This window comes from Pollachius pollachius (assembly GCF_949987615.1).
Source record: "Pollachius pollachius genome assembly, chromosome: 3".
NCBI lineage: Eukaryota > Metazoa > Chordata > Actinopteri > Gadiformes > Gadidae > Pollachius > Pollachius pollachius.
Window position 1 is genome coordinate 17,438,704 of NC_136936.1, and position 24,889 is coordinate 17,463,592.

At 45.9% G+C, this 24,889-nt stretch overlaps 2 protein-coding genes across 3 annotated transcripts; both read right to left on the reverse strand.

The window, feature by feature from the left end:
• Positions 1-3,459: 3,459 nt before the first annotated feature.
• vmn2r1 (vomeronasal 2, receptor 1) lies at positions 3,460-12,319 on the reverse strand (the record flags this gene model as incomplete). The annotated part of the gene is made up of 14 exons (XM_079732309.1): positions 3,460-3,778; positions 4,207-4,406; positions 4,628-4,869; positions 5,408-5,603; positions 5,964-6,124; positions 6,514-6,637; positions 6,924-7,151; positions 7,490-7,610; positions 8,187-8,365; positions 9,050-9,175; positions 9,702-9,893; positions 10,623-10,865; positions 11,137-11,428; positions 12,006-12,319. 14 exons carry the CDS (start codon positions 12,317-12,319, stop codon positions 3,460-3,462), a joined length of 2,937 nt encoding a protein of 978 aa, XP_079588435.1.
• Positions 12,320-13,291: 972 nt separating this feature from the next.
• gmps (guanine monophosphate synthase) lies at positions 13,292-24,394 on the reverse strand. Of its 2 annotated transcripts, none has more exons than XM_079732311.1 (16): positions 24,252-24,394; positions 22,716-22,888; positions 22,083-22,197; positions 21,514-21,611; positions 21,131-21,234; positions 20,676-20,869; positions 19,896-20,061; positions 19,098-19,249; positions 18,645-18,818; positions 18,301-18,406; positions 17,986-18,101; positions 17,658-17,783; positions 16,691-16,806; positions 16,398-16,528; positions 15,566-15,738; positions 13,292-15,288 (listed from the first exon to the last, which is right to left on the reverse strand). In XM_079732311.1, the coding sequence occupies exons 1-16, from the start codon at positions 24,330-24,332 to the stop codon at positions 15,187-15,189; spliced, it is 2,127 nt and encodes a 708-aa protein (XP_079588437.1). In that variant the 5' UTR covers positions 24,333-24,394; the 3' UTR covers positions 13,292-15,186. The 2 variants fall into 2 exon arrangements, with proteins under 2 accessions (XP_079588437.1, XP_079588436.1); XM_079732310.1 differs by having other exon boundaries at positions 24,237-24,347.
• Positions 24,395-24,889: the final 495 nt, after the last annotated feature.

A 24,889-nucleotide genomic window follows, 5' to 3' on the forward strand; every position in this document is an offset into this window, starting at 1 on the left:
TGAGTTACCTGTCCTGGTCCTACGCATGCGCACACACATACACGGGTGCACTCACGCACACACATGTCCAGCTTAATTAACACCTTATTTATTTCTTGCAGTGTAAAACATAAAGAGATATTGCACTCCTCCACATACTGCACACAATATTTAACATCCTTGGTAACTGACCATTCTCTTCATCTTTATTGGAAAGGAAAATGGATTCTGATACAGGAACACTTTCTTCCAGGCATCTCAAATATCTAATATCCATCCATCTCTGATCATCTGATGTTTGCATTCCATGTATGTTTAAAAACATTAAGTGTAACAGAGTAAAACATAGCACAAATGTGTATCAAATTCCCTCACCTCAGATCATTGAAATAATCCTGATTAGGTTTTAGACTGGTCTTCTTATATACCTTCCTTGCTTTGTGTTTAAATCATGATGATTTAAACTGTAATTGAGCCCTATTGATATGTGGTGTACGAACAATGATGGGGAGGTGTCACGCAGAGGGGCTGTATGGATTTACCATCAGAAATTCATGTGGTAGGAAGGCTGTGAGAGAGGGTAAGCTCTTAGTCAACAGATCTACATGGAATGCCCCTGCAAGCTATACTCTGCACACACACACACAGACACGTATACACGCATATTCTCAATGCACACAAGCGCATGCGCACACCCACACACACACACACACAATGATTAATCACACAGGCTCTGTAATCAGTTCAGTCCGCTGTGAGTCACCTGAGACCATCCATCTCAAGCAATTAAATGTGAATTAATCCCTCACATCTATTCATCAGGGGCTTGGCGTCAACTGCCTGCAGTAAACACAGCTTGCTCTGCCACTTTGGTGGGGCCGGCTGCTTGGTCAAAAATAAACAATTCACATTAGCTCCCTTGTTCATTTGAAAACTGTCACACACACTGGAGCCTTTATCAGTCAGAGGGAGATCAAGGAGAATAAATGAAAGAACAAATCATTTGTTGGGCTTTTAGATGTATCATTTAGCTCAATTTGGCAAGCCTCTTTTGTAGTTTAAAAGGATTGTGGTTTGGTTCCATCCAGTGATGCAGGATGAATGTTTCGCTCACTTACACAATCACTCACAGACACCCACACAGACACACACACGCACACGCATACACACACGCACAAACACACGCACGCACACACACACACACACATACACACACACACACACACACACACACACACACACACACACACACACACACACACACACATATACAAATATCAGTAAAAATCTATTAAGGCCTTTAATGTAGGCCAATTTGCACTCATAAGCCACCCTAGTTGACCCCAGTGAGCTCTATCCTCTGGCAGCCATAAGCTGACATTACAGAGCCATTCCTCCAGCCCTGTCAGCTGCAGAATGCAGCACACATTCACAGTTGATGTCACTGTGGTTCTGCTGCCCTACTCCACCTATCTTTTGGCGGTCATTACAATAAAACCATATTTAAATATTATAAAACTTCAAATATAAATCAACAATTATTAATGCAAAAAGGTTTTATACGTTCTACCCCATTTTAAATCACCTGTCGTCGTTAGTTCCACACTCCTACAAACCTCCACTTAAATGAAACGAGAAAATGAAATGTGACTTGGCCTTAAATGCAGATATTATACGAAGATAATGTCTACTGTTCACAACGAGCCATCATTCATAGGGCTTGAACATCGCAACGTCGCCTTGCACCGGAACTAGTGTTTTGTTGTTCATTGTTAAGTAATTCATTGCCAAATGATTTGTCATTAGGGAATACGTCGCTGTGTTTGAAACTTCGAAGGCGTTTCTCAAATGAGACAGAGTTTTCGATAGCCCAGGTTATTGAATATTTACGTTGATTCATTCTTTATGGTACGATAACTCGCCTTGAGTTCTTTCTTTATGGAGGAGCATCGCCAACAAAAAATACCATGATGCTCTGATGAAGAAGCACATTTGGCACTTATTTTTGCTTGCTTTGATTATGAGACCCCCCATAAATTGCTATCTCATTACTTTTTTTACTTTAAAAATGTAAGTGAAAAATGTGTTGGATGGATTATGAATATTGCAACGATTTTCAAATTCAAGACCAACTAGAATCTCTAAAGCTTAATATGTCTTTGTGGTCTATAAATAGATCTAAAATGTTGTGGTAGAATTTCGACGTAACGACCATTGAATAGGGCTTGTACATCAGAATGCACTTGGTGACACTCTTTGGGATGCCTTGAGAGACTTGTAGCAATGTAAACTAGTACATCAACATAAATATACCTACCTTAACAGGTTAATCGAATCTTTGTATTGACGTCTCGCATAAAGAAACGCTGTCGCAGTTGCAAACACAATAATCTTTTCACATAATGACAAATAATTTCGTAATTAATTACTGAACAATAACCAAAAACACCATAACTACAGATAACATTCCTAATCCTATAGGCCTACTTTCGAAATGGAGGCGTTCATTGCGATTTGACGTCACGATGCACAAGGTCTATAGGGAACGTGAAGCTGCGCCAGTTGAGACAGAACCTTCTTTGATAGGTCCATGGACAGAACCCACAAGAGTAGGCAATTACGTACCTGCAAGAGAGGATGCTTAACTGCGGTCCTGAAACTGCAGCCACTTCTACTGGACACTATTGACAAACCGAGACAGATGGGCTCTTGACGTGGTCACCATAGCGTTATAACACGGTGGGACGTCAGATTCACCTTCACTCCGCATGACCTCAAACATAGGGGTAGAGTTTAACTTTCCGAACAGGCTTCTGAACACATACCCATGACCCATGTCTCAGCTGGGCTACTTTTATCCAGTGTTTTTCATAACAAGCTCGATACTTAAAGTGCAATTGATGAACGAAAACCATGTGCGACAATGTAGCAGATGGACTTTATTGCAAAGACATTTCGTTTTGGGATGTACTTCGATTAAATGCCATGTCATCTCACCTGCTGAACTTTATAAATAACGATGCACAATAAAAACGTTGGAAAATGTCAGGGGATTAGGGAGCCCCCTAGTGGGCGTCATGCATCATAATCTATTCCACGACTCATCCAAATTCAACTCTTCCACCACCACGGACCAAAAAACCACAGCAGCAGTAGAATGTATCAATAACAACTTGTCAATATGTTAGGAAAGGACTTATCAAGCATCACAACAATAGCATTTACGACAAATTCAACATGAAGCACAAGGCCTGCATATGGCGCATCGAAGGTATGTGAGCGTTATTGTGGACGTGTCAAAAGTCCCCCTGAGATTAACAAGCCATATTTATGTTTATTCTGCAAAATGTGAATCTTTCGCTCTGCCTGTACAATGCGACACCTACACATTATTGTAAGTAGATCTTTAACTTTTGGCCTTTCTTAAAAAAGTGACTCAATAAACGTTGATTGTAGGCTACCGTGTAGACATTGGGCTAATCAATCGATGACGGTGGAGGCGGTGGTGGCGTTGAGGCTGGTGCCAGACGAAGCCAGGGACGCAGAGGTGCCGGTGGCGGTCCCTTCGCGGGGTTTAGGGCGAGGCTTCATCAGCTCCTCGGTGTTGCGCTCCGGTTTGACAAGCAGGACGTAGCACTTGGGCAGGAAGATGCAGGCGAGCAGGCCGAAGCTGGAGGCCAGGATGGCAAAGATCTGAACGGCCACCATGAACTTGCCGCGTGTGCTGAGGTACGCCGGTATGAAGGAGATCCACACGATGAAGAACACCAGCATGCCGAAGGTCACGCACTTGGCCTCGCTGCAACGGCAGATCAATTCACGGGGTTAATACGCGTCACATCGTTCATACATATTTCGTTCATTGCTACACATGTCGGTTTGTACCTAAGTGTTTTCGGGCATACAGGATTTAAATGAAACACAGAAAGATGAATAGATTTTTTGAAATAGTATGAAAGCTGGAAAGTAAATCCTAGGATGGTAGTATGATATTCAAAGGGCTTCTTTTCAGCTTGTAAGTAGTTTAACAATTTAAAAGGTAACAAAAAAACTGCTTAAATGCTAGGTCCCAAAAAAAGGCCCAAATTGAGCTAATAAGCTACAATCGATTTTCGCTCCAATCACAGGCAAGCCGAGCCACATTCATGCTGCATGCTGGAAAAGTTAAACGGCCTGCGTCACATTTCTTTGTGCTAAAGACCAGACACACACGCTGCGCCGGCTGACCTGAAGTGATCCTCCAGCTTGCGAGCCATGAAGGCGAAGATGAAGGCCACCAGGGCCAGCAGCATGTCGTAGCCGAAGATGCAGCAGATGAACACTATCGAGCCCACGTCACACTCCAGGATGATCTTCACGTTCTGGGCCGCCGTGTTCTTCACCGGGTGGGGGGGCAGGATGATCAGCCAGACCGTGCACGCCGCCGCCTGGACACAGGAAGGAGGAGGACGCGGTTAGTAACTTTAAAGTTTTCTCAATAATAACACTAAAACGCACAGTACAACAGGGCCAAGCGAGAGTCGACTACATATGAATATTAAATAAAATAAAAATTCCAAATGATTACACTGTCAATAATACTAATAGTGTATTAAATGTATGTCTCATGTTACCATTGCCAAAAGGGTGAAGTCATTGTAAAAAACACCTGTATCAGGGTTGCCACGGCAGCCATCAGCCTCTGGTGGCCAAACGTGAGGACGTCCACTTCTGGGCCGCTAGGGGCGGAGACTTCAGTGGGGGTGGTGGTTGTGTTGGTAACGATGACATCAGGACTGTCGCTGTTGGCTGCGGCCTCAGCTGCGGCCTTGGCAGCCTTGGCGGTGGCTTTGGCCCTCTCGCGGATCGCCTTGAGGAACCGCGCCCGGAGCATCAGCACCACAGACTTCCCTGTAAACAACAACAAAAACAGCATATGGAAACATGGTTAAAGACATGTGATCAGGGCTTGGTATGTGATACTGTTACTTGATGATGTATAGTCTCACGATTCAGACTTTAGATTGACATCTAAAGTCTGATGGCAGACCAGGGAATCTGGGTGAAAGGGGCGTTTCTTTTTCTTTCGTTTCATATTTGTTTCGACCAATCATGTTGCTGGAAGCAGGTATCTAGCGCTAGATTGGCTTTTTAGAGCATGCATAAACTAGCAAACAATCAAAGTAGTCCGTAAAAGTTTCAAATCAACAGCACGTAGACTGGTCACTGTAAAAAATACACTTTCTATAGTAACCTTCCCCTTCCAATAGATACCCTTCTATTATATATTCTGATTTTAAATACGGAAAGGTCAGCATCTACATTCCTTGTCAAAGTCAGAGAACGACACACAGGATTGTCATGGACAAATGAATCTGAATAAATGTCCAATCGGTCAATCTGTTGGGTCTAGTGATCCCAATCAAACCAGACCCAGAGCCGACCGTACCCATGAGGGAGGCCAGGCAGAGAGCGAAGCCCAGGGCCAGGGCCACCTGGCTGGTCATGCAGCTCCAGGGCGCGGGCTCCCCAAGGTAGACAATGGAGCAGAGGAAGGTGACCACCAGGGAGAACAGCAGGCTGAAGCTCAGCAGGGGGTCGTTGGCCTTCACCAGCGGGGTGCTCAGGTTGAGGAGGAACACTACCTGGGCGCCCCCGCAAGGACACACACAAACAATTTCAAGATGGCCTTTCTTTTAGTAACAATTAGTTAGTCATTGTTCAATCTGTACGCCGCTACAGATTCATTCGACAAAAGGAATAGTTGTTCAGGGGAAATGGGATGTCAAACATAATATTATCATATGGTGATCATAATTATCTAGAAATAAGGACACGTCGTCCCCATGATCATGTCGTAATGCCACAACATAAGTCCCAACCTGTTTGTGTTTTTATCATACGCCATGCTAAACCAGAAACAGAATTCCTCTGTAATGCTTGAAAGCAATCAGGGTTGGACATGAAGCCCTGCAGGATGTATGCACGGACCCCCGGTTGCCCACCATAACACCGATGGTGATCAGGGCCCCGAAGGCAGAGATGACGATCAGGGTGATGCCCAGCGGTTCCCCGAAAGCCAGGAACTCGATGATCTTGGGGATGCAGCGGTCACGGACCTCGTTGGACCAGTAGTCCTCGCCGCACTGGATGCATTCACGGGCATCTGTCCACAGAGCCGGACAGCACGGGTTAGCCAAGTCAATCCAGCCGTTTGTTGTATAGAATGCTTGGGTTTACGCCTTTTTGTGTTTATAAGAGATTTTGGGAAGGTAAACTTTGTTGATGAGTGTAAAAAATGAGCGCAGCTTCTAGCAAAGTTCCACCCAATGCTTTGTGTGGAGGACAAGTGTGCCATGGCGGGCCGTTTCAGCTTTAAATGGTCTTATCTCCACACGGAATTTAAATGTGAGCGAATTTGCATGGAATTGAAATTTGCGCGAGTAGTAACGATATCTACGTCCTAATGCCGACCAACAGGAATTCAATTCTACCCATGAAGCTGAGAGCATTGAAAGCTAGAGCGTCTGGCCGTGGCACTACGCTACATCTCACTGGTGATGTTGCTGATCTCTCCGTCGGCGCAGGGGATGCAGTCGAAGCAGCAGACGGGCTCTCCCTGCCGGATCCCCTTCCTGGTCCCTGGGGTACAGTCCTCACTGCACACAGACCTGGGGGGCTGGAGCGCCACACGCACTGGATCAGAAAGCCCCTGACACTGACACAAACACTATGGGAACCATACAGCCAGACACACCTGTGCGACGGCCCCATAGAGTCACGTGGGCAAATCAACATAATGTGTGATAGATGTAATAAAAAATAAATCTTGAATTTTCATAACCAAACACATGCACACCCACACACACTAGAAACACACATCTGCTTTCAAACCCATCACACACGTGATACAAACCAACACATCGGACATCAAATACATCCTTGTGCCACTCCAGTAATCCTACTTCAAATTGTTCATTGTTCCACCGAATGGAGGAGTTCCATATCTCCATCTTGGCGGTTGAGGGATCCGTCCCGGTGTAGTTTCCAACGTGGACGTAGGACAGCTCGCCATCGTCATTGAACTGCCAGTTGATGATGTCATAGTATCCGGCCACCTCCCCCTGGTCAAAGTAGATCTCCTCTGCAGTGTGAGGCACTGTGAAATTCACGTTCTTCAGGTAGTACATCAACTGGGGGGGAAGAAGGTAAAATATACAGATCAGAAATAAGTTTGTTTGGCAGCATTTATAGCGCAGTTGGACATGTTTTTTCTGTCTCACGAAAGCCTGAGATTTAGAAGACTTATTATTCTGTTTTCCAGCCACTTCTCGCAATGAAATAAATTGAGGAGGTAGTATATATCTTTTAAGGTTTCTAGAATCAGCTACAAATGGACCTGGAAGGTGACATGGATTATACCAGCACACACAAAAGTTCTCAAGGAGAACGAAAATGCTTTAATTAAGTACAGTGTCTTTGGACAGCAACACAAGCATAGACAGATGAACCACACGACACACACCCATACCTGCCATGGTTCAAAGGCAGTGATGTCAGCACAGCTGTTTTTGTTGAAGGGCCCCTGTCCAACCACACAGTGCTCCAAGTTGTGTAAGGCGTTGGCCACGGCATACACTGCCTTGTATACACTGGGGACATGGACATAAACCATGGGTTCATAACATAATATGCCACTGATGGACAGCATGCACTTTAAACCTGCACTGTTTGCAACTTTTCTGCAGCAGCTGTTTACTCTATGACAAAATATACCAAGTAGAAAGGTTCTCAAAAAATAAAACAATCCCATCCACGAATCCATTCATTCAGGATATTTTTGTCAATGTTTTATTCTAGTCTACTCCACTACTCCAAAAAAATCCCATGATGCATTATTATGTTCTTGCGGGGTGGGACATAATAATGCATCATGGAATGGGAAAAATTGGTTATGCCATGTCTCGTATGAGAAACGCTGTGGCAGTTTCCAACACATCTATTTCTCCCCATGATGACAAAAAACTCCAAGCATTAGTTACTAAAGAAGACCAAAATAAAAAAAATACAATGCTCCTATGCTTCCAAGATGGAGGCGGTCGTTGTAATTTGGCGTCATGGTGTACAAGCCACATGATGCAGCCGCATTAGTGATAGCAGTGCTCTGGTGACGGCAGAGTCCGCGTCTCGGTGTGAGCAGTGTTAGCAGTGTGAATGCCACCACTGACTTGTAGGTGATGCGTAGCTGCGAGACGTCCGTGTACGTGTTGTGGAGCTGCAGCAGGTCCTCCTTCCCGTTGCACAGGCCCTCGGGCACCGCCCTCGCACCCCTGCTCAGGCTCCCATTGGCTGAGCTCAATCTGGCCTGCCTCATAGCCTTGGCGTAGTCCAGGGTGCAGTTAAATGCCTGCAGAGGACAAGTTAGCGCAACACACAATGACACGTTTCACTGCCTTTTTTTATTACCTCAAGGCCCCAGTGCCCGATTTAGTATTAAGTGTCTGAGATACTGCGGCCCTATCAAACACTTTAAAGCATAGCATATTGTCACTGATCGATGAAAAGCTCTTCAACCTCGTTCAGGGAGAGAAAGGGGCGCTAAGAACATAGAGCCACAAACACACGCACACACACACGCACGCAAGCACGCACGCGCGCACAAACAAACACACTCAGCACAGACACTCACGTACACGCAATAGGAACAAGGTTACTATGGACCACAGATATTGCCACTCTCTGTCCAAGCAAAGGCTTAATAAAAATAGGGAACACCGATAAGCAAGTTTATATGCTTGGCGGATGCCTCATCGTCTATCATATCTGGGCTAGAGAATGAAAATAAAACAAGGGGGACATCTAGTGGTAAAATAAGGGAAAGCATTTAGTAAATAGGAAATGGGGCTATAGCAAAATCCCTGACAGTAACTGGCAAAACGGTAATGGTTTATAAAGCAAAATTGAATTCAGCTAGTTTCCTATCCAAGAGCAAGGCCACGTTGTTCCTTACTTCACTGTACACAATGGTAGACCAACTCCACTCAATTCAACTCCCCTTCTATCAGGTGTTCCATCGGCCTCATGAGCTCACCGTTTCCCAGAATTCTTCAGTCAGAGTGTTGTCATATGGGTCCAGCCTCACTAGATATTCCTGAAGGCCAGGGATATTGGCGCGCCTCACACCAAAACCCAGCGTACCACCCAGCACGGAACTGATCTGGAGACACACACACACACACACACACACACACACACACACACACACACACACACACACACACACACACACACACACACACACACACACACACACAGTATAAAGACACATAGACGCACAGACACATACAGATACACACACATACACACAAACAATAAACACACACAAACACACGCACACACACAGTTCAGGATTATCAATCATCATATTATATATTATATACATATTATAAAATAAGTTACATGCGAACTGGCCTTCATTCTTTGTCTGTGTTTGTCTGTGTTCCTGTCTCTTTACCATTCTGATTGTCTGCCTGTGTGTATTTTTGTCTGTCTGCATGTCTGTCTGTCAAGGCGTCTGTGTGTCTGTATTTGCCCTTTCCTGTCCCTCTTCCAGCCTGCCTGTCTATCAAGCTGTCTGTATATCCTCATAACTGCAGGTCAGTCGGTCAGTCAGCCTGTCTGTCTGCCTGTCTGCCTGCCCAGCGGTCTTATCTATCTTGAGGGCCCTCTGAGGCGGCGCTGACCCCCGGCTGGTTGATGAGGGCGGAGGTGACCCAGGCCTCGCTGGCGATCCAGGTGCGGTTGGTGACGTTGTTGCGGACCAGCTCGGCGATGAGGGGGTTGAGGTTCACGTCGGAGGCGAACACCACGATGATCTTGGCCGTGGAGCCCACCACCGTGTCCACCACACGCACGATGTCCTCCGGGGAGGCCACCTGGAGGGGGGAGGGGGAGAGGTGGGGGAGAGAGAGAGCGTGACGGCGGGAGACGGATTGGAGAGAGGGGAGAAGAGAGATACGGAAGAAGAAAGAGACAAGGAGAGAGATGGAAGGAGAGGGGAGAGAGTGATGGGAGGAGAGAGAGAGAGATGGGAGGAGAGAGATGGGAAGAGAGGAGAGAGAGATGAGAGGGGAGGAAAGAGATGAGGGGTTGGCGAGAGGTTGTGATAAGAGATCGGAGAAGAGAGAGATGGGAGTAGAGAGTGAGACGGGAGGTGAGATAAAAGGGGGAGAGGAGAAATGGGAGAGGAGAGATAGGAGAAGAGAGAGAGATGGAAGCAGAGAGATAGAAATAGAGAGATGGGGCAAAGAGATGGGAGAGATAAGAGAAGAGAAGAGACAGATGGGAAAGTGAAAGAGAGAGAAAGATGGTAGAAGAAAGAGATTGGAGAGAGAAAGAGATAGAAGAGAAGTTAAGCACGTAAGAAACTTAGTACGACAGTCAGACAGACAGACAGACATGTAGACAGGTAGACTACAACAGAAACAAACCTAGACAATCAGGGAAACAACAAACAAACAGAGAGATAGCTAGAAAAACAGATAGACAGGTAGACTGACAGCCAGGCTCCTACCGCAGTGTGGGTAGTAATGACAGACAGACAGACAAGGCAGACAGACAGACTCATAGGGAGCGTAGAGGGGGCAGACAGACAGACAGCCTACCGTGGGGAGTGTCTCGGAGAAGGAGATGCAGACCCCGGCCTCCTCCACCTGCTCCTTGAACTCCTTGATGCCGTACTTGCCGTAGTCGTCGTCAGCGGCGATGGTCCCCACCCAGGTCCAGCCGAAGTGCAGCACCAGCTTGGCCATGGCCGTGGACTGGTGCTGGTCGTTGGGGATGGTCCGCAGGAAGGTGGGGAACTGGAACTTACTCTGCAGGGCCGAACAGGACGAGAAGTAGCTGACCTGGGTGATGGGCAGGGGTGATATGAGAGGATAGGAGGGGAAGGAAGGGGAGAGGATGGGAGAGAAGGGGAGAATAGAGGGGGAATGGGGAGGGATGGGGGGGGGAAGAGGTGAGAATAGAAGAAGAGAGGAGAGGAGAGGGAGAAGATCACAGTCAATGGTGGTGGTATGGACAAGCAGCAAATCAACAGATATGGCACATTGATAATAACATTCTCAGCCAACACACCTAAATCCCACTACAGTCAAGTAGTTCCCACATTCACCGTACCTGTGGGAAGTGATAGAGTCCTAGGATCCTGGCTGTGGCGATGGACAGATCGGACCCGCCGGCCCCAACCAGAGCAGCTAGGGGGGCCCCGGTGCCACAGCGATAGTTGGGGACGGCCACATCCTGGCCCGTGAGGTAGGTGAGGGTGCCTTCCACCGCCTTGGAGATGGTGAAGCAGGAGTCGTAGATGACGTAGCCCAGGTCAGTGTTGGGGAGCAGGTCTTGTCTCGCGTTGATCTCCTGGATGGCGAACAACATGGTCTGGGTCCAGCGGAACGTGCGGAAGTTGAACCTGAGAGAGAGGGGGTCAAAGGTCAACATCAGTTATTGATTATTTCTTTTTCTGGTGATGCCTCCCTAATCGTGATCAAAGGATGGATGACATTACAAAACTGGATGGTTGTGTTAGGTCTTCTGAAATAATATGTTTGTTTTTACTGTATGCAGTACATGACAGCCCTCAAAAAGATTAATGTTGAGCCCTTGGTAATGCACCAAATTTTAAAGCCTTGTTAATGTTGGGGTTATATAAGTACAAGAGGATATAACTGGAAGACATGTTGTTCTTTGGATGTTGTTTCATGAACTGGTTCCCAGGAGTGCTATAGAGGTGTGTGTGTGGGTCCCAATGGCACGAAGAGGTGCAGGTATACAAAATATGTAAAAGCATGGAAAGGAAAGAAAAATGTAAGACTCCATATTATTATTAGCTGCCAATTAATGTGTTAAAGTAGAACATTTAACAGATAGATAGTTCTGAACTCATAGTACGTACGCCTACCACCTGCGGTTTGTAGTCTTCTTTCATCCTTGACGTTAAGTTATAGGTTGATTTGGTCTGAATCAGAAGACGTGTCTACAAAGCTTACCCTTCACATCCTGAGGACACTGGCAGCGTGGAGGTGTTGCGGGTGCCTGAAACGATGCGTTGGTGAACGGAAAACATCCCACCGACCGTCACCTTCTTCTTCACATCCTTGTAACTGTTCAGGTTGAACTTGGCCTTCAACTTGCACGTGGACTCTGTCGACACGGACCCGTACGCCTGTAAAAACGCACATAGTCCAAGCAGAAAGCGGTGTGATTCCATGCTGGTGAGGTGAGTGAGGGGAATCAGGTCTCTGGCTGCGGCAGACAGTAAATGATGAGTGTACGTGTGGCAGGTGTCTCCCTTTATTCCCATGGGGAAGACGTTGCACAAGGCAGCATGAAAACACAATCAGCAAGAAAAAATAAGAGGACCCATTATATATATAGCGTCTGTCAGTTCTGTCTGTTTGTCTGTCTATTTCTATCTGTCTATTAATATATCCTACTGTATCTGGATGTCTGTCTGTCTATCTGTCTATGTCTATCTGTCTTTGTGTGTCTCTATCCATCCCTCATTCAAACCGACATACTATATTAGTTTCAGTCAGAATGGATCCCGAATAGTGGGAATAACGGGTGATGGATTTATTGATGACAATAAATCAATCTGTGGAGACGGCTGAGAACTGCGCAGGCCTACTGCATGGACGAACCGCTCCAGGCAGTGGGTAGGAGAGTTAATTGGCAGCGACGTGTGGCGACATGTGTTCGCTTCACACAGGAATGATCACGGGACGCTGATCAGGCTTGGATACTGTTCCGCTGTTTCTATACGGCGCGTGGTCCCCCGGGCTCGTGCTGGTGTACCGCCAATTGACTGAACGAGTCTGTTCTTGTCTCGTAGTCCGGGGGGATGCGGGTATCATGGGAGCGTGATCGTCGCGGGTGTGTAGGGGGATGGTGTGACAGACACATGGAAGTCATACCGAAAACAATTAACACCCGATTAATATTGGCGTATGCATATTTTTACTCAATCCATTTGATTGAATTCCGAATGGGCTTATGCATTACAGGTCTACAGCGCCATGAAATTATCACGTATGTTAGGCCAAATAATAAAATATGGTATTAGAATGATTTGCTTTACATGTCCCTGATAAGAGTAGTCTGAACACACTGCGTGATCTTTATGGGCACGCGAGCGCCTTTTGGCACGATATCAATTAGATCCTGCAGACATGATCCGCATGCCAATTACGATAAGGGTTGGCCAAGGGTTTCAGCCTGCAGTGAAGATTATGTTAACACAGTGGAATTGCTATAGAGATTTCAACATGGACTTCTTTATTAAAGCTCAGTTTGTCATTATACAAATGCCATTTTAGTTGAAACTGCATGCGGTGACTTGGATTGAGGCACGTTACTAATGAAAATGAGCATTGAACATCTTTCAAAAAATAAAAATAAAGTAACATCCAACATAGATTTGCATAACTTAACCTTGTCAATATTGCAATAAAATCCAACTACAAAATTAAATGTCCTTATACCAAGTTGGTGTTGTGTTAAGGAGACATATGTATCATAAAATACACACGTATAAAAAGGCCAAAGCCGTAGAAACATTTTCGTTTGCCATTTGCCGACAAGTTAAGGGAGTCTAATGTCGCATTGTGGGTATTGTTGCCACTTAAAAAATGGAAAATGAGCAGGTGGTCGACACAGAGTGAACACAACTGTGAGGTGTCAGACTTGAACCACATTGTGAGGGGTCTCCAATGGTTACATCGTGAGCTAAATAAACTCTAAAACTCAGTTAAACCTGAGCGCTTTATTCCATGAGGACTAATTGACGGGCGACACTACACCTGACTAAATGTTTAGTTTTTTTTTAGTTTTACTTTTTTTTTTTTACAGTGACAAGAGATATCCATGTGTTTGTGGTGGTCAAGTCGGGGAGTCGTGACATGGGGTACCGTGAGCTCTACGGTGGACAGACAATAGGGGACAGGCACCACTGCGCTCTTTTCATATGGGGGGTCATAAAGCGCCAAGGCTCCGGAGATAAAAAGGGTGTGCAAAAGATGGCCCGTGTACAACAATAAGTGGGCGGCCAAATAACAATGACAGTTTTGACAGGATTTCATACAACCTTTACAAACTCTGCAGTTATAAATTCATTTTAAGCGTTACTTCTTGGTTAGTCCTTATCATTTTGTTATTCTTAAAAAGCGTACATATTGCCGGGTGAGCAAAACAACTCAATAGTCTCAATTTCGGAAACAAACACCAAGGCCAGTACAGAAAACAAGAACAAAAAAGGGGAGAGCATGAGAAGAAACAGAACAGGCACAAATAAAAGGTCAGCCAACATGTTGGCCTCCTGCACAGTAATATATTTGCATTTTAAAGACCTGTCTTCAGGTTGACTGTAGTCCATGTTGGGTAAAGCAATGATCAATTCCTTTTTTTAATGATCTACTGATGGTTGAATTGGATCGGCAAAGTCTAGAACGGTAACAGCTTATTTTACATTTGGCAAATGGAAAAGGAAAAAAAAGTAAGTTGGTCACAATTGTTCTCACCTTAAGACAGGCATGTATGGCCTCTGACAGCACAGTATACAGGTGGAAAGTAAGAACTCCAACACAAACAAAAGCAAATAGTTAAATGGAGACAACGCAAACAAAAAGCAGTGAATAACATTTTAACTATTAATTTGCCGCTTTTACTCTTTATTCATGTTTGTCAGGATTTTATTTTAACATCCAAATAATTCAATTGGTGGGACGCCGTGAACACCCTTGAACTTTTGATCTTCAACTGCATTTAGCAGGCAACTGCCAAACAAGAGAGCGGCAATTCTTTTCCCAGCGAGAGGAGGAAATGCACAGTCGCACGAATATCCCCCGAAAGTTGTGTATTGTCAATAAAATATCAACATCTGCCATTATTACATCACAGGCAGTCACCGTAGAGAATATCAAGATGGAGGGAAGGCAAGAGTAGTAGTAGCGCCTTTGCTCGTGCGCTGGTCACAGTACCGCCTGCCTTCCATGGGAATGTTCAAGAGGGAAGGAGGGAGGGCTGGATTCCGGAGAGAGTAAAGGGAAACAAAAAGAGACAGAGAGAGGCAAGCTGTTCACCAGCCCTCACTGGCTGCGTGTGTGTGGTGTGGGGTTGGGTGTGTGCGTGTGTGTGTGTGTGTGTGCGCGCGTGTGTGTGTTCATGCTGGTTCTACTCCCACTCCGTGGTGCCGGGGGGCTTGGAGGTCAGGTCGAACATGACCCTGGAGATGCCGGGGATCTTCTTGATCTCGTTCACCATCTTCAGCACCACCTGAACGAAAAGGGGAGGGACGCAGAACGAAATGATTGACTATACGGAACAGAATGAAACCATGACAAACAAGCATCCCTAATAATGACCTATTCCCAATTTTGGGGGAAATCCGTTTAGCAGCAATCGCCAGCCTTGAAGGAAACCATTTCCCTGTATAAGTGGCAGAAAGGCTGCTGTTCTGAAGAGCAGTGGGGAGTCCTGCATCAACGGGCTGCCGTTTTTTTCCCCACCGGTAGCTGCAGCAGCCAACAGTACGTCCATCGAGGGGGCTTACCTCTTCGGGGATTTGGGTGCCGGGCGTGGCGGGGATCCCTGTCATGAAGTCGCTGGTGATGAAGGTGCGGATAACCACGGAGCGTCGACAGGACGGCTGCTTCTGCAGGGCGTCGCGGTCAAAGTGCAGCGGGGTGAGGATGATCGGCATCTGGCTGATCTTACTGGAGTAGCCTGCGGGGGAACGCAACAACAACACCTGTGTGTTCAAATGGCGCACGATATGGATGGGAGTAGAACAGGGCATTGAGTGTGCAGCTCTAGCGACCTCTAGTGGTCAATATATGATTTCAATTTATTTTGTTACAACAGTTAAGACAATTGTGTAAAGAGGTAAAAGGTTCTAATCCAAGAGATCCAACAATTATTTAGATTTATTTATGCTTATAACTCAGGGCCTGCAAAAGGTCTTATAAGCAAGTTATACCAAGGCATCACATCGCTGAATACGGACACCACAGACTATGTGAAACAACAAAGGGAAAAATAACTGAAATTTAAATAACTGAAGATGTGTGGCTGTATGCATTGGAAACCCAGTCATCCTCCCCCGACTCCCTGACCTGGAGAGACTTGAAAAACGTGATCCGCTTTTTTTTAATCACTCGCAGAAATCTAAACAAACTGGAACTCAGTTACGTTGCTGGAGGGGATGTGACTTGGAAAATAAAGTCAATACCAGGGTTGACCAGTTAGCCCACAGCTACGCTATGCTTCTTTTTCAAATAGAGTCAGAAAACGGGTTCTTTACGATGCTATGCCGACACTTTGTGACCATGGCTCATCTAGTCACAAACTACATTTGGTTTCTTTGTTCGAACCCACAAACTTACCAGACTCTCTAAGGATAGAGTGGGCCACAAAGTCGGCCTGTCTGAGCGTGCTCAGAACGCCGGTGGTCAGGAAGGTCGGAGTGATGTCCGTCAGGGGCTCCTTCACGTGGGTTCCAAACACATAGACCACTCTGGGGGGGGGGGGGGGGGGGGGGGGGTGAGAGAGGGGCAGGCAGATGTAGTAATGAGAGACTTATTCAGTTGCTAATTGCCGACGAGACGCTGCTTGTTTTTGTGTAAAGGCAGCATTATTGAAGTCAGCAGGGTTGTGTGTGTGGGGGTGCCTGGCTCACCTATTGATGTTGTGGCACATGCGAGGGATGAGTCTGGACAGGAACATGAGGGACTCCCACTCTGGGTCCTCTTTACTGGTGATTCCACACACGTAGCTGTAGGACCGGCCGTCACCCTTCGTACAGGAGGACAGGGCGGTTTTTAGTAAACTTTTGCCCCCAAAATAATAACGCCTTAGAATACATTTACTGGCAAAAGCTTTAAAAGGTTTTTATAAAAAAATAATAATAGTGAATTAGCGGAAATAAATGGATGTTTTTCTCCCCTTACTGCTACATAGACTTATCCAAGAATGGAAAAAGACAACTGAAATACCATGCACGTCATACACTCATCAACCCCATCCTCAATGTCCAAGCCAGTAAAAGTCCCTTGAGTAAGTCTCCCGTCTGCCCACGGGTCTGAGGTAAATTTAGAACGACTGGCGGTTACAAACAGGAAGTGACTGTCTGTGACACCCCCTCCAACATCGTGTTCCGTTGACCGGCTGTTGAGCAGCCAACGTTTCTGCAAGGTTCTCAATATTATGCTTGTTTTCCATGATGACAGCAGTAGTAAGACTCAAACTTACACTCAAACCCCTTGGAGGGAGAGAGTACATGAAAAGCTATTCTTAGACCTATCTGGAAGCGTCAGCGGTGTCTGAGGTTGGGACAAAGACGTTGCGAAATCAGAGGAAAAACAAAGTGATGGAATGAGTGGAGTCTTCTGTTTATCAATGAGGAGTGGCACGTGGTTTACCACTAAGCTATGGTTATGGTGCAGTAGGAGAGAAACCTTCAACGCAAGGAAAAGCACAAGTTTCCCCATCTACATTCCTAAAAAAAACACAACCAGCCTCCTCAGGTTGTGAGCAAACATTTGCTCAAAGCGCACACACACACACAGTTTATAGACTTCATTAATGTTAAACAGACAAAAAAAAACGGAAAAATTAACAGTAAAACTAAGCTCTGCTGGTGGTACCTGGACACCGACGGTCTTGATGGGCAGCAGGAAGGCACTGAGTGAATTAAGGCTGGTGATCTGCATGAGCCTGTCCTCCTCCTCGTCCGATATGCATGACTTGACTCTCTGGAGTAAGGTGTGGGGCTGCAGAGGGGGAGATCCCCACACAGTTGGAAACATACTTCTACAATACACTGGGCAAAAATGCTCAGAAGCTAGGGTTTAAACATAAGTGGTTTGAAATAATAGTCTTATATTATTATATTGTTGCATTATCTTATAAAAAGGTTTCTGGTTTGTCAAAAAAATCGGAGATTAACACGTACAGTGACGCACGGATCCCCACCTTTTTAACACTGGCAGAGAAATCTGTGATGATTTTGAGGATGTTGTTGGTCTCGGCAAAGTCCTTGCATATGTATGGCTCGTCTGCACAGATCACTCTGATTGCTAGACCTGGCCCTGTATGGGGAAAAAGGGTGGGGATCGTCAACAGGGAAAAGTGAGCCGTTGGGGGCATCATTGGCTGACAAGATACAGAACACAGAAATTAAAGAACAATTCATGGAATCAGAAGCAGATAGTGGCATGAGCTAGCCATGGTTTGATCTGCACTAGGGAAGTCCAAACCAGCGGTTTGCTCGCATGCTGGCAAACCTACCAGGGAACGGGTGTCGACACACAATCTCTTCTGGCAAACCCAGCTCTCTTCCCAGAGCTCGGACCTCATCTTTGTGGAAGTCTTTCAGTGGCTCGATTACTTTCCCCTGAAGAAAGACAGAAGGAGCAGAAGCAACGTTCCGACAGTGAGGAATAACAGGAGCGGTTCAACTAAACACGTGCAGGGAAGATAAGAGTGTATTATGGTATGTCTTGTGGCCTTGCATAGACAAGAACAGTAAAATAAAACAAGAACCAGTGCCAGGCTGTCAAGATTGTCCACAACAATGGCAGCTGTAGATACCAGGACACCTGGGATGGAAACAAGTGTGTTTGTGTGTCTACCTCATCTCGGAGCTTGCGGATGAGCTCGGTGTCGTTGTGGTGCGTCTTGATGAGCTCCGCCTTGCCGCTGGCCAGCTGGGAGGCGCTCTCAATCAGGTCGGGCCTCAGGGTGCCTTGGGCCAGGAAGACCTCCTCGGGTTTTAGGTTCATCTCCCCAATCACCTCGTTGGCTACCTGCAGGCACACACGACAAATTAGGGGTGGTCAAAATGATTCTGTACATACAAGAGCTAATTTCCGGATACACTCCAGTCTCCAGAAAAAAAAAAACATCCAAAACACACAAAGGCAAACCTAAGACAAAAAGGGAATTTGAAGATAAGAATCGATTCCTACATGAATACATTTATTCCCCCCATCTGCTGCAGAGCGCTCGAAATATAGTAGAATGGCACAATGTCACAAAAAGGGACATTTGATTATTGTGAGGCACTAAATTTGTAGTGGGCCTACCTTGACGAAGGTGTCTCCGATGATCTTTCTCTTCTCCTCGGGGTTGGTGGTCATGTTCAGCGTCTTGCTGATGCGCTTGCGCGGCGTGCGGTCCTCGTCCGAGATGGGCAGGGTCGTCGTCCCGTTGTAGAAGGTGTGGGCCGCGTTCACAACTGGGGGAAAAAAAAAGAAAAAAAGAAAAAAAAAAGGTCAATGTATTGGTCTCAAGAAGGAGCGGTGTAGCTTAAGGAGAATACAAATACAAGAGCTATGGTTGAACTCCAGTACAGAGTTCGTAACGGACAACTGTGGATCACATCGTCCCTTGCTTGAGGTCCACTATAAGTTTATTGGTATATTGTGCCAATCCAGCCTTCCCTATTCATCATGCCACTTATTTCAGCATAAACATATCCATCCAGAAAAACAGTACGACCATTTATTTTTCATCGTCTTAAAATGGTTTAGATGCATCAGCGGTCAGTCTTCAGCCACCCACTGCAGCCTCTCACTGGAGAGTGGTAGGGAGCGGAGATGGTACTGTAGGTAGAGCAGGAAGTACTCAAATAAAATCCATCCTTGACACCTTCTGGTGTCCTTGAACATGACACGTGTGACGGCTCTGGAACAGCGGCTTGTCGCCTTTCGTGCTGAAAACCGCCATCTGACTAATGAATAATGCGTTTTTGTGTGGGTGACCATGAGGGATCACCTGTAAAAGTGATTGGAGTGTCCAAATAACCTTGGGTTAGCCCCACACACACACACACACACACACACACACACACACACACACACACATGTCATCAGGCTGTTTACCTTGGAGCTTGATGCCCAGCTTAGTCAGGGCCTCCTCCACGCTCTGGCTCTCCCTCTTTCTCATGAAGCCGTTGTCTATGTGCACCGCGATCACCTGGTCCGGGTTCAGGGCCTTGTTGAGGAGGGCCGTGCACACCGTGGAGTCCACACCACCGCTCACCAGCACCTTCAGCGTCACACATGAAACAGAGCCCTCCGCCATTAGCCAGGGGACAGCACATGAGTCCCACCATCAGGGACATGGGCGATATACACCAACTAGGAAGGATCTAGACCCAATGCATGACGGCATGACGTTTATCATGGTTTTCATTCAAACACACATAAAAAAAAAAACTACATTTATTAGTAGACCATTGACCATTGATTTTCCACATTGTTGTTAAAGCAGGCTTAAAAAAATAGCATATAATACTGCCAATCCTTTCGAATGGTGCGGTACCATTAGGAAGTGCATGTGAATGAATGCAAAACATGGCAGGAAACGAAATACAATGAGCGTCAAGTAAAGAATCTCATTGTCAAAAAATTAAACATAGGCTTTGAGTGAATCCTTCTAGTGTGTCTCTAATCTAGTTTTCCTATATTGGGCTCTCCTGAGAAGAAACCCAGTTTGCAGGCAGACAGAGAGGAGGCCCCCTCCTTTCAGCTGGAAAAACCAAGTCCAGTCTTAGTTTTATAGCCCCCATGTAATTCCAGCCAGCAACACAAGTGAAGCGTTAACCTAGGGAAAATGTTCCATTATCAAGTCATTTTTCACCAGCCACACAAGGCCCTTACCAGAACTTTAGACTTCTGGACTTTCTCTATGATTTGATCGATGCAGGACTGCTGACGGTTTTGGACGGTGAAGTTAGTGGTGCAGCCGGCGATCTCAAACAGGAAGTTGCGCAGCATGTCTGTGCCGTTCTCCGTCAGGTCTACTTCGGGATGAAACTGGGTGCCGTAAAGCTTCTTCTGCTCATTGGCAATACCTAGCAGATGGAAAATAAACAGACAGACCTGCATATTACAACTTTGCACATTTCATCAGATCTTAAGATACTGTACACGGTAATAATTCTACGTCACACACACACACACACACACACACACACACACACACACACACACACACACACACACACACACACACACACACACACACACACACACACACACACACACACACACACACACACACACACACACACACACTTTTTAGGTTGGATGCGCGAGAACCTAAATCCACTTACCGGCAATGATGTTCCCTGACTCGGCTACCGTCTTGAAGCCTTCAGCCACCTTGTCCACACTGTCTCCATGCGTCAGCAACACCAGCTCCTCCTTCTGTAGGCCTCTGGTAGAGAGACACATCAGACCCATGTTATTCTCTAGGTCTAGTGATCATCTTCCCAGGATGCTGGAATAAACAGTATCTATATCAGTATTGAGTATTCAACAAAGCCGTGTAATGCTACCATAACATTTAGGTGAGACTCTTGTTGCACCTTTCTCCTCTTCTGTTAGCGCAGGAAGTATGCTGGAAACACAAGACCTTGAGCTCTGTGCTTGTTCAAATTAACTGAAATAAGACATTGTGGCGAATGTGGACACGTCCATGTGGAAATGACAGTACCTGAAAAGAGAGCAGGTGTTGTCCAGATTGACTTTGAAAACCCCATCCTCTCGCACACTCTTCCTGTGCACTGTGCCACCACACACTTTGTTCATCATCTGGAAACAGACAAGAGGCCATGCTTCAACACAGAAAAGGACAAACTCTGTTCTACAGCCAGCCAATCATATTTGTTACACAGGGTCCCATCCATTTGAGGAAAAATATCCCGATACTCAAAAATCCTTCAGCTGAGCCATTGTGGCTCATAAAACAACTTGTTTGTAGACCTTATTGATAGTTAACTTTTGGTCCGTAATAAAATACATTTACAATCATGAGTACTGCAAGTAATAACATACTAGTATTATATTCCTTGCGCTAAAAACAACTTCTTATCCTGCAGCCACCAAAACAGGTCGGACATGTACTTGGTTATCTTAGCTGCTGCGCTTTGTAGGTGAATATGTGAATATACCTACGTGATTGTCTGGTTGAACACTAGTGAATAAACAGAAAAATATAACAAGAGTATCTTGTTTCACTGGATTTGGTGTGTGCTTGTGAGTTTTTTTGATTACGGAACGTACCTGCATTCCATAGCAGATTCCTAGGACAGGCTTTCCGATGGTGAAAATGGCCGGGTCGAACCAAGGTGCGTCTTCTGCGTATACAGAGGCAGGGCCTCCTGAGATGATGATCGCCCTGCAAAGGTGGAGGGTAATGGGAGGGTCAGGGGTTATGCACATCTACTCATATTCATATTCAAACCACAGCAGAGTACTTTATCATGTGGAGCACAGGGAAATTACTTTTAGCTTTGCCTATAACTCTACTGACTGAGCAGGAGAGAATGAATGATGTTGTTCCTTTTGTTGGGGGTACAAATTATCAACAGGGAGATGATCGCATTCCATGATCCTATGACAGACTCTTCTGAATGGGATCATGGATTTGTTACATAAGTGGATTGGCAAGAGGAAAGGTCTGAATAAGAACATGCCAATTCAATCCATGTCCCATACAATGAACAAAATTACATGGCAAATCAGCTTTGTATCATTTCAAATTTCCTGCATGATGGAAATAGTAACTTAATTTGAATATCAATTCAATCAACTCCTCCAGTCCAAAATGTATGAAAATCATACAAATTATATTTCCTGATTAAAAAAGCAACAAGATATTTCTAGTCCCCTTCAACACACACACACACTTCTCACCTGAACCCTTGTTCTTTGATGTGAAAAGCGGGGGTCTCAAGCGGCAGGATCTCTGACCGCACACACATTTCTCGCACCCTTCTGTCAATAACCTTCCCATACTGGGCTCCTGCATCCAGGATGACCACGGCCCCCTCACACGACCCATTTTGTTCAGCGCTGCCGATATCCAGCTGATGAAATACAAACCCAACACACAGTTAATGAAAGCCATATACATACAAAGCAATACACATATCAAACAGACATATGTAACAAATCTTGTTTGGGTTAAGGCACAGAAATTGTTTAAACTGGTATGTTGGTTGAGTTGTTTTTTTTAGAGTAGTCGAGAACATGGTCAATGCATTACAGTTAGTATTCGACAATAAACCTATTATCTTGAGTCAAAGCAACAATAAAAAGTAAGTCTAGACATGTGACCTCCCGTAGTGACTTAAAGGGAAGTGTGCTGCATCCACTCAAATCAGCAGACAATACTCCAATAGTATGATACAAATTTAGAGCCTGCAAGAGCCTACCTAACCTGTACAGAGTGATCGGACAGTTCACCATCTGCAGTGATTCGCCCAGTTCGTAAAAAAAATATTTAAAAAAAGATCAGAAGACTGATAATCCACTAGAATAAATATTATTTGTAAACGTTAGAAGCAAGCAGTAACACAGCCCACGTGTTTTACTGAACACACAAGTTACTCTTTGGAGCCCCCGAAAAACGGCTTGCATTATGCATTAGGCAACCTCTGAATCGTGGTCTGATCCAAACGATAGAATAAGATCACGCATATTGTGGCATGATAAGGAAATGGCTACTTCCACTGTAAACTTCACAGACGTAGCCAGACTGCCAACAGAAGGGTCTAATCCCTTGTCAGAACGGCAGTGATACACCGGGGCTAGCTCCGTTAGCCGCCACTATGTGACAGAAGACACCCCGGTGGTCACGGACCACGCAAAACGGCTCAACAGAAGCTTAATGTGAATCGTCCCGCTGAACATAGTGCTCTTTAAACTGCAACACTGGGTTAACTTGAATGTTTAATTCGCTTTCGGAATCATTGTCACTTAGCGGGCTGCGGGTGGATGTACAACACAGTGGTGCTGAGCGTTAGCCAGCTAGCTGTTCCACAATCAGCTGGCTAAATTAGCACAGCCATGCTAAACCCACGCGGTGACGGGAGACCGCGGCTCCGCCGACCCGACGGGACGGCCAGCCACTCTGGTAGGACATACACAAGGGTTTGTTTGTGGGCCAGACCGGGGCCACAGTCTCTACAGCCGACACGTAGAGCAACACGTCCTCGGCGGGACGTTGCTGCAACAGGCATGGATGTACTCCCGGGCAATGCTGCATGCTCTGCAACTTTCCCCCGGATACACACACAGGCCATAATGAGCTGGGGACTCCACCAGCACCGAGTCCTCTTAACGTCAGTCCACTGACTATCGTTACAGTCCACACCTAGACCAACGGGGGCCCCCACTGTCCCTCCCTGGAATCATTTTGGTAAGCCGTAGTACCGTCAAGTCACTGACCTTGCTATCTCCGTTGCACAGAGCCATGGATGACGGTTGTGTTATGGAATGAGCTCTCCCCCCTAGTGTCCCTGATCTCATGCGCAGCTCCGAGAGAGAGAGAGAGAGAGAGAGAGAGAGAGAGAGAGAGAGAGAGAGAGAGAGAGAGAGAGAGAGAGCTAGCCACTGAGTCAGCGCGCCGACTACCGTCTCGACGTGAGATTGGACCGCGCTGCGAACACACCGTCAATCCCTCTGACGATGAGTTAACTTTAACGTTGCGGAAAGTTGGCATATATATGACTTTGATGGGAGGAGCAATGGCTAATACTATAATGAGAAAGGCTGCCTACGGGGCCTGAAATGAACGTCCCATAACTGTATCATTTCAAAAGATTCCTTGTTTTTTCTGGACCGTAGTTGTGTTTTGTGTTTTGCTTTTTCACAGACAATTCCCTATCAGGCAGGTTTGTAATTAAAGATGTCTAATCATAAAATGCATGATCCAAACTCTTTTTAAAACACAACTGTTAAGTGTGTGTGTGTGTGTGTGTGTGTGTGTGTGTGTGTGTGTGTGTGTGTGTGTGTGTGTGTGTGTGTGTGTGTGTGTGTGTGTGTGTGTGTGCGTATGTTCGCTACATATTTCTCAACTGAAGGTT

What these genes read in the sequence shown, in the direction of transcription:
- gmps (XM_079732310.1), bottom strand. Translation starts at nt 24,332, where the DNA reads ATGAGATCAGGGACACTAGGGGGGAGAGCTCATTCCATAACACAACCG. An exon ending in CTCTATCCTTAGAGAGTCTG is followed by an intron (nt 15,739 to 16,397) that starts GTAAGTTTGTGG and finishes GTTCCCCCGCAG; the next exon opens with GCTACTCCAGTAAGATCAGC. An exon ending in GCACCCAAATCCCCGAAGAG is followed by an intron (nt 15,289 to 15,565) that starts GTAAGCCCCCTC and finishes CTTTTCGTTCAG; the next exon opens with GTGGTGCTGAAGATGGTGAA.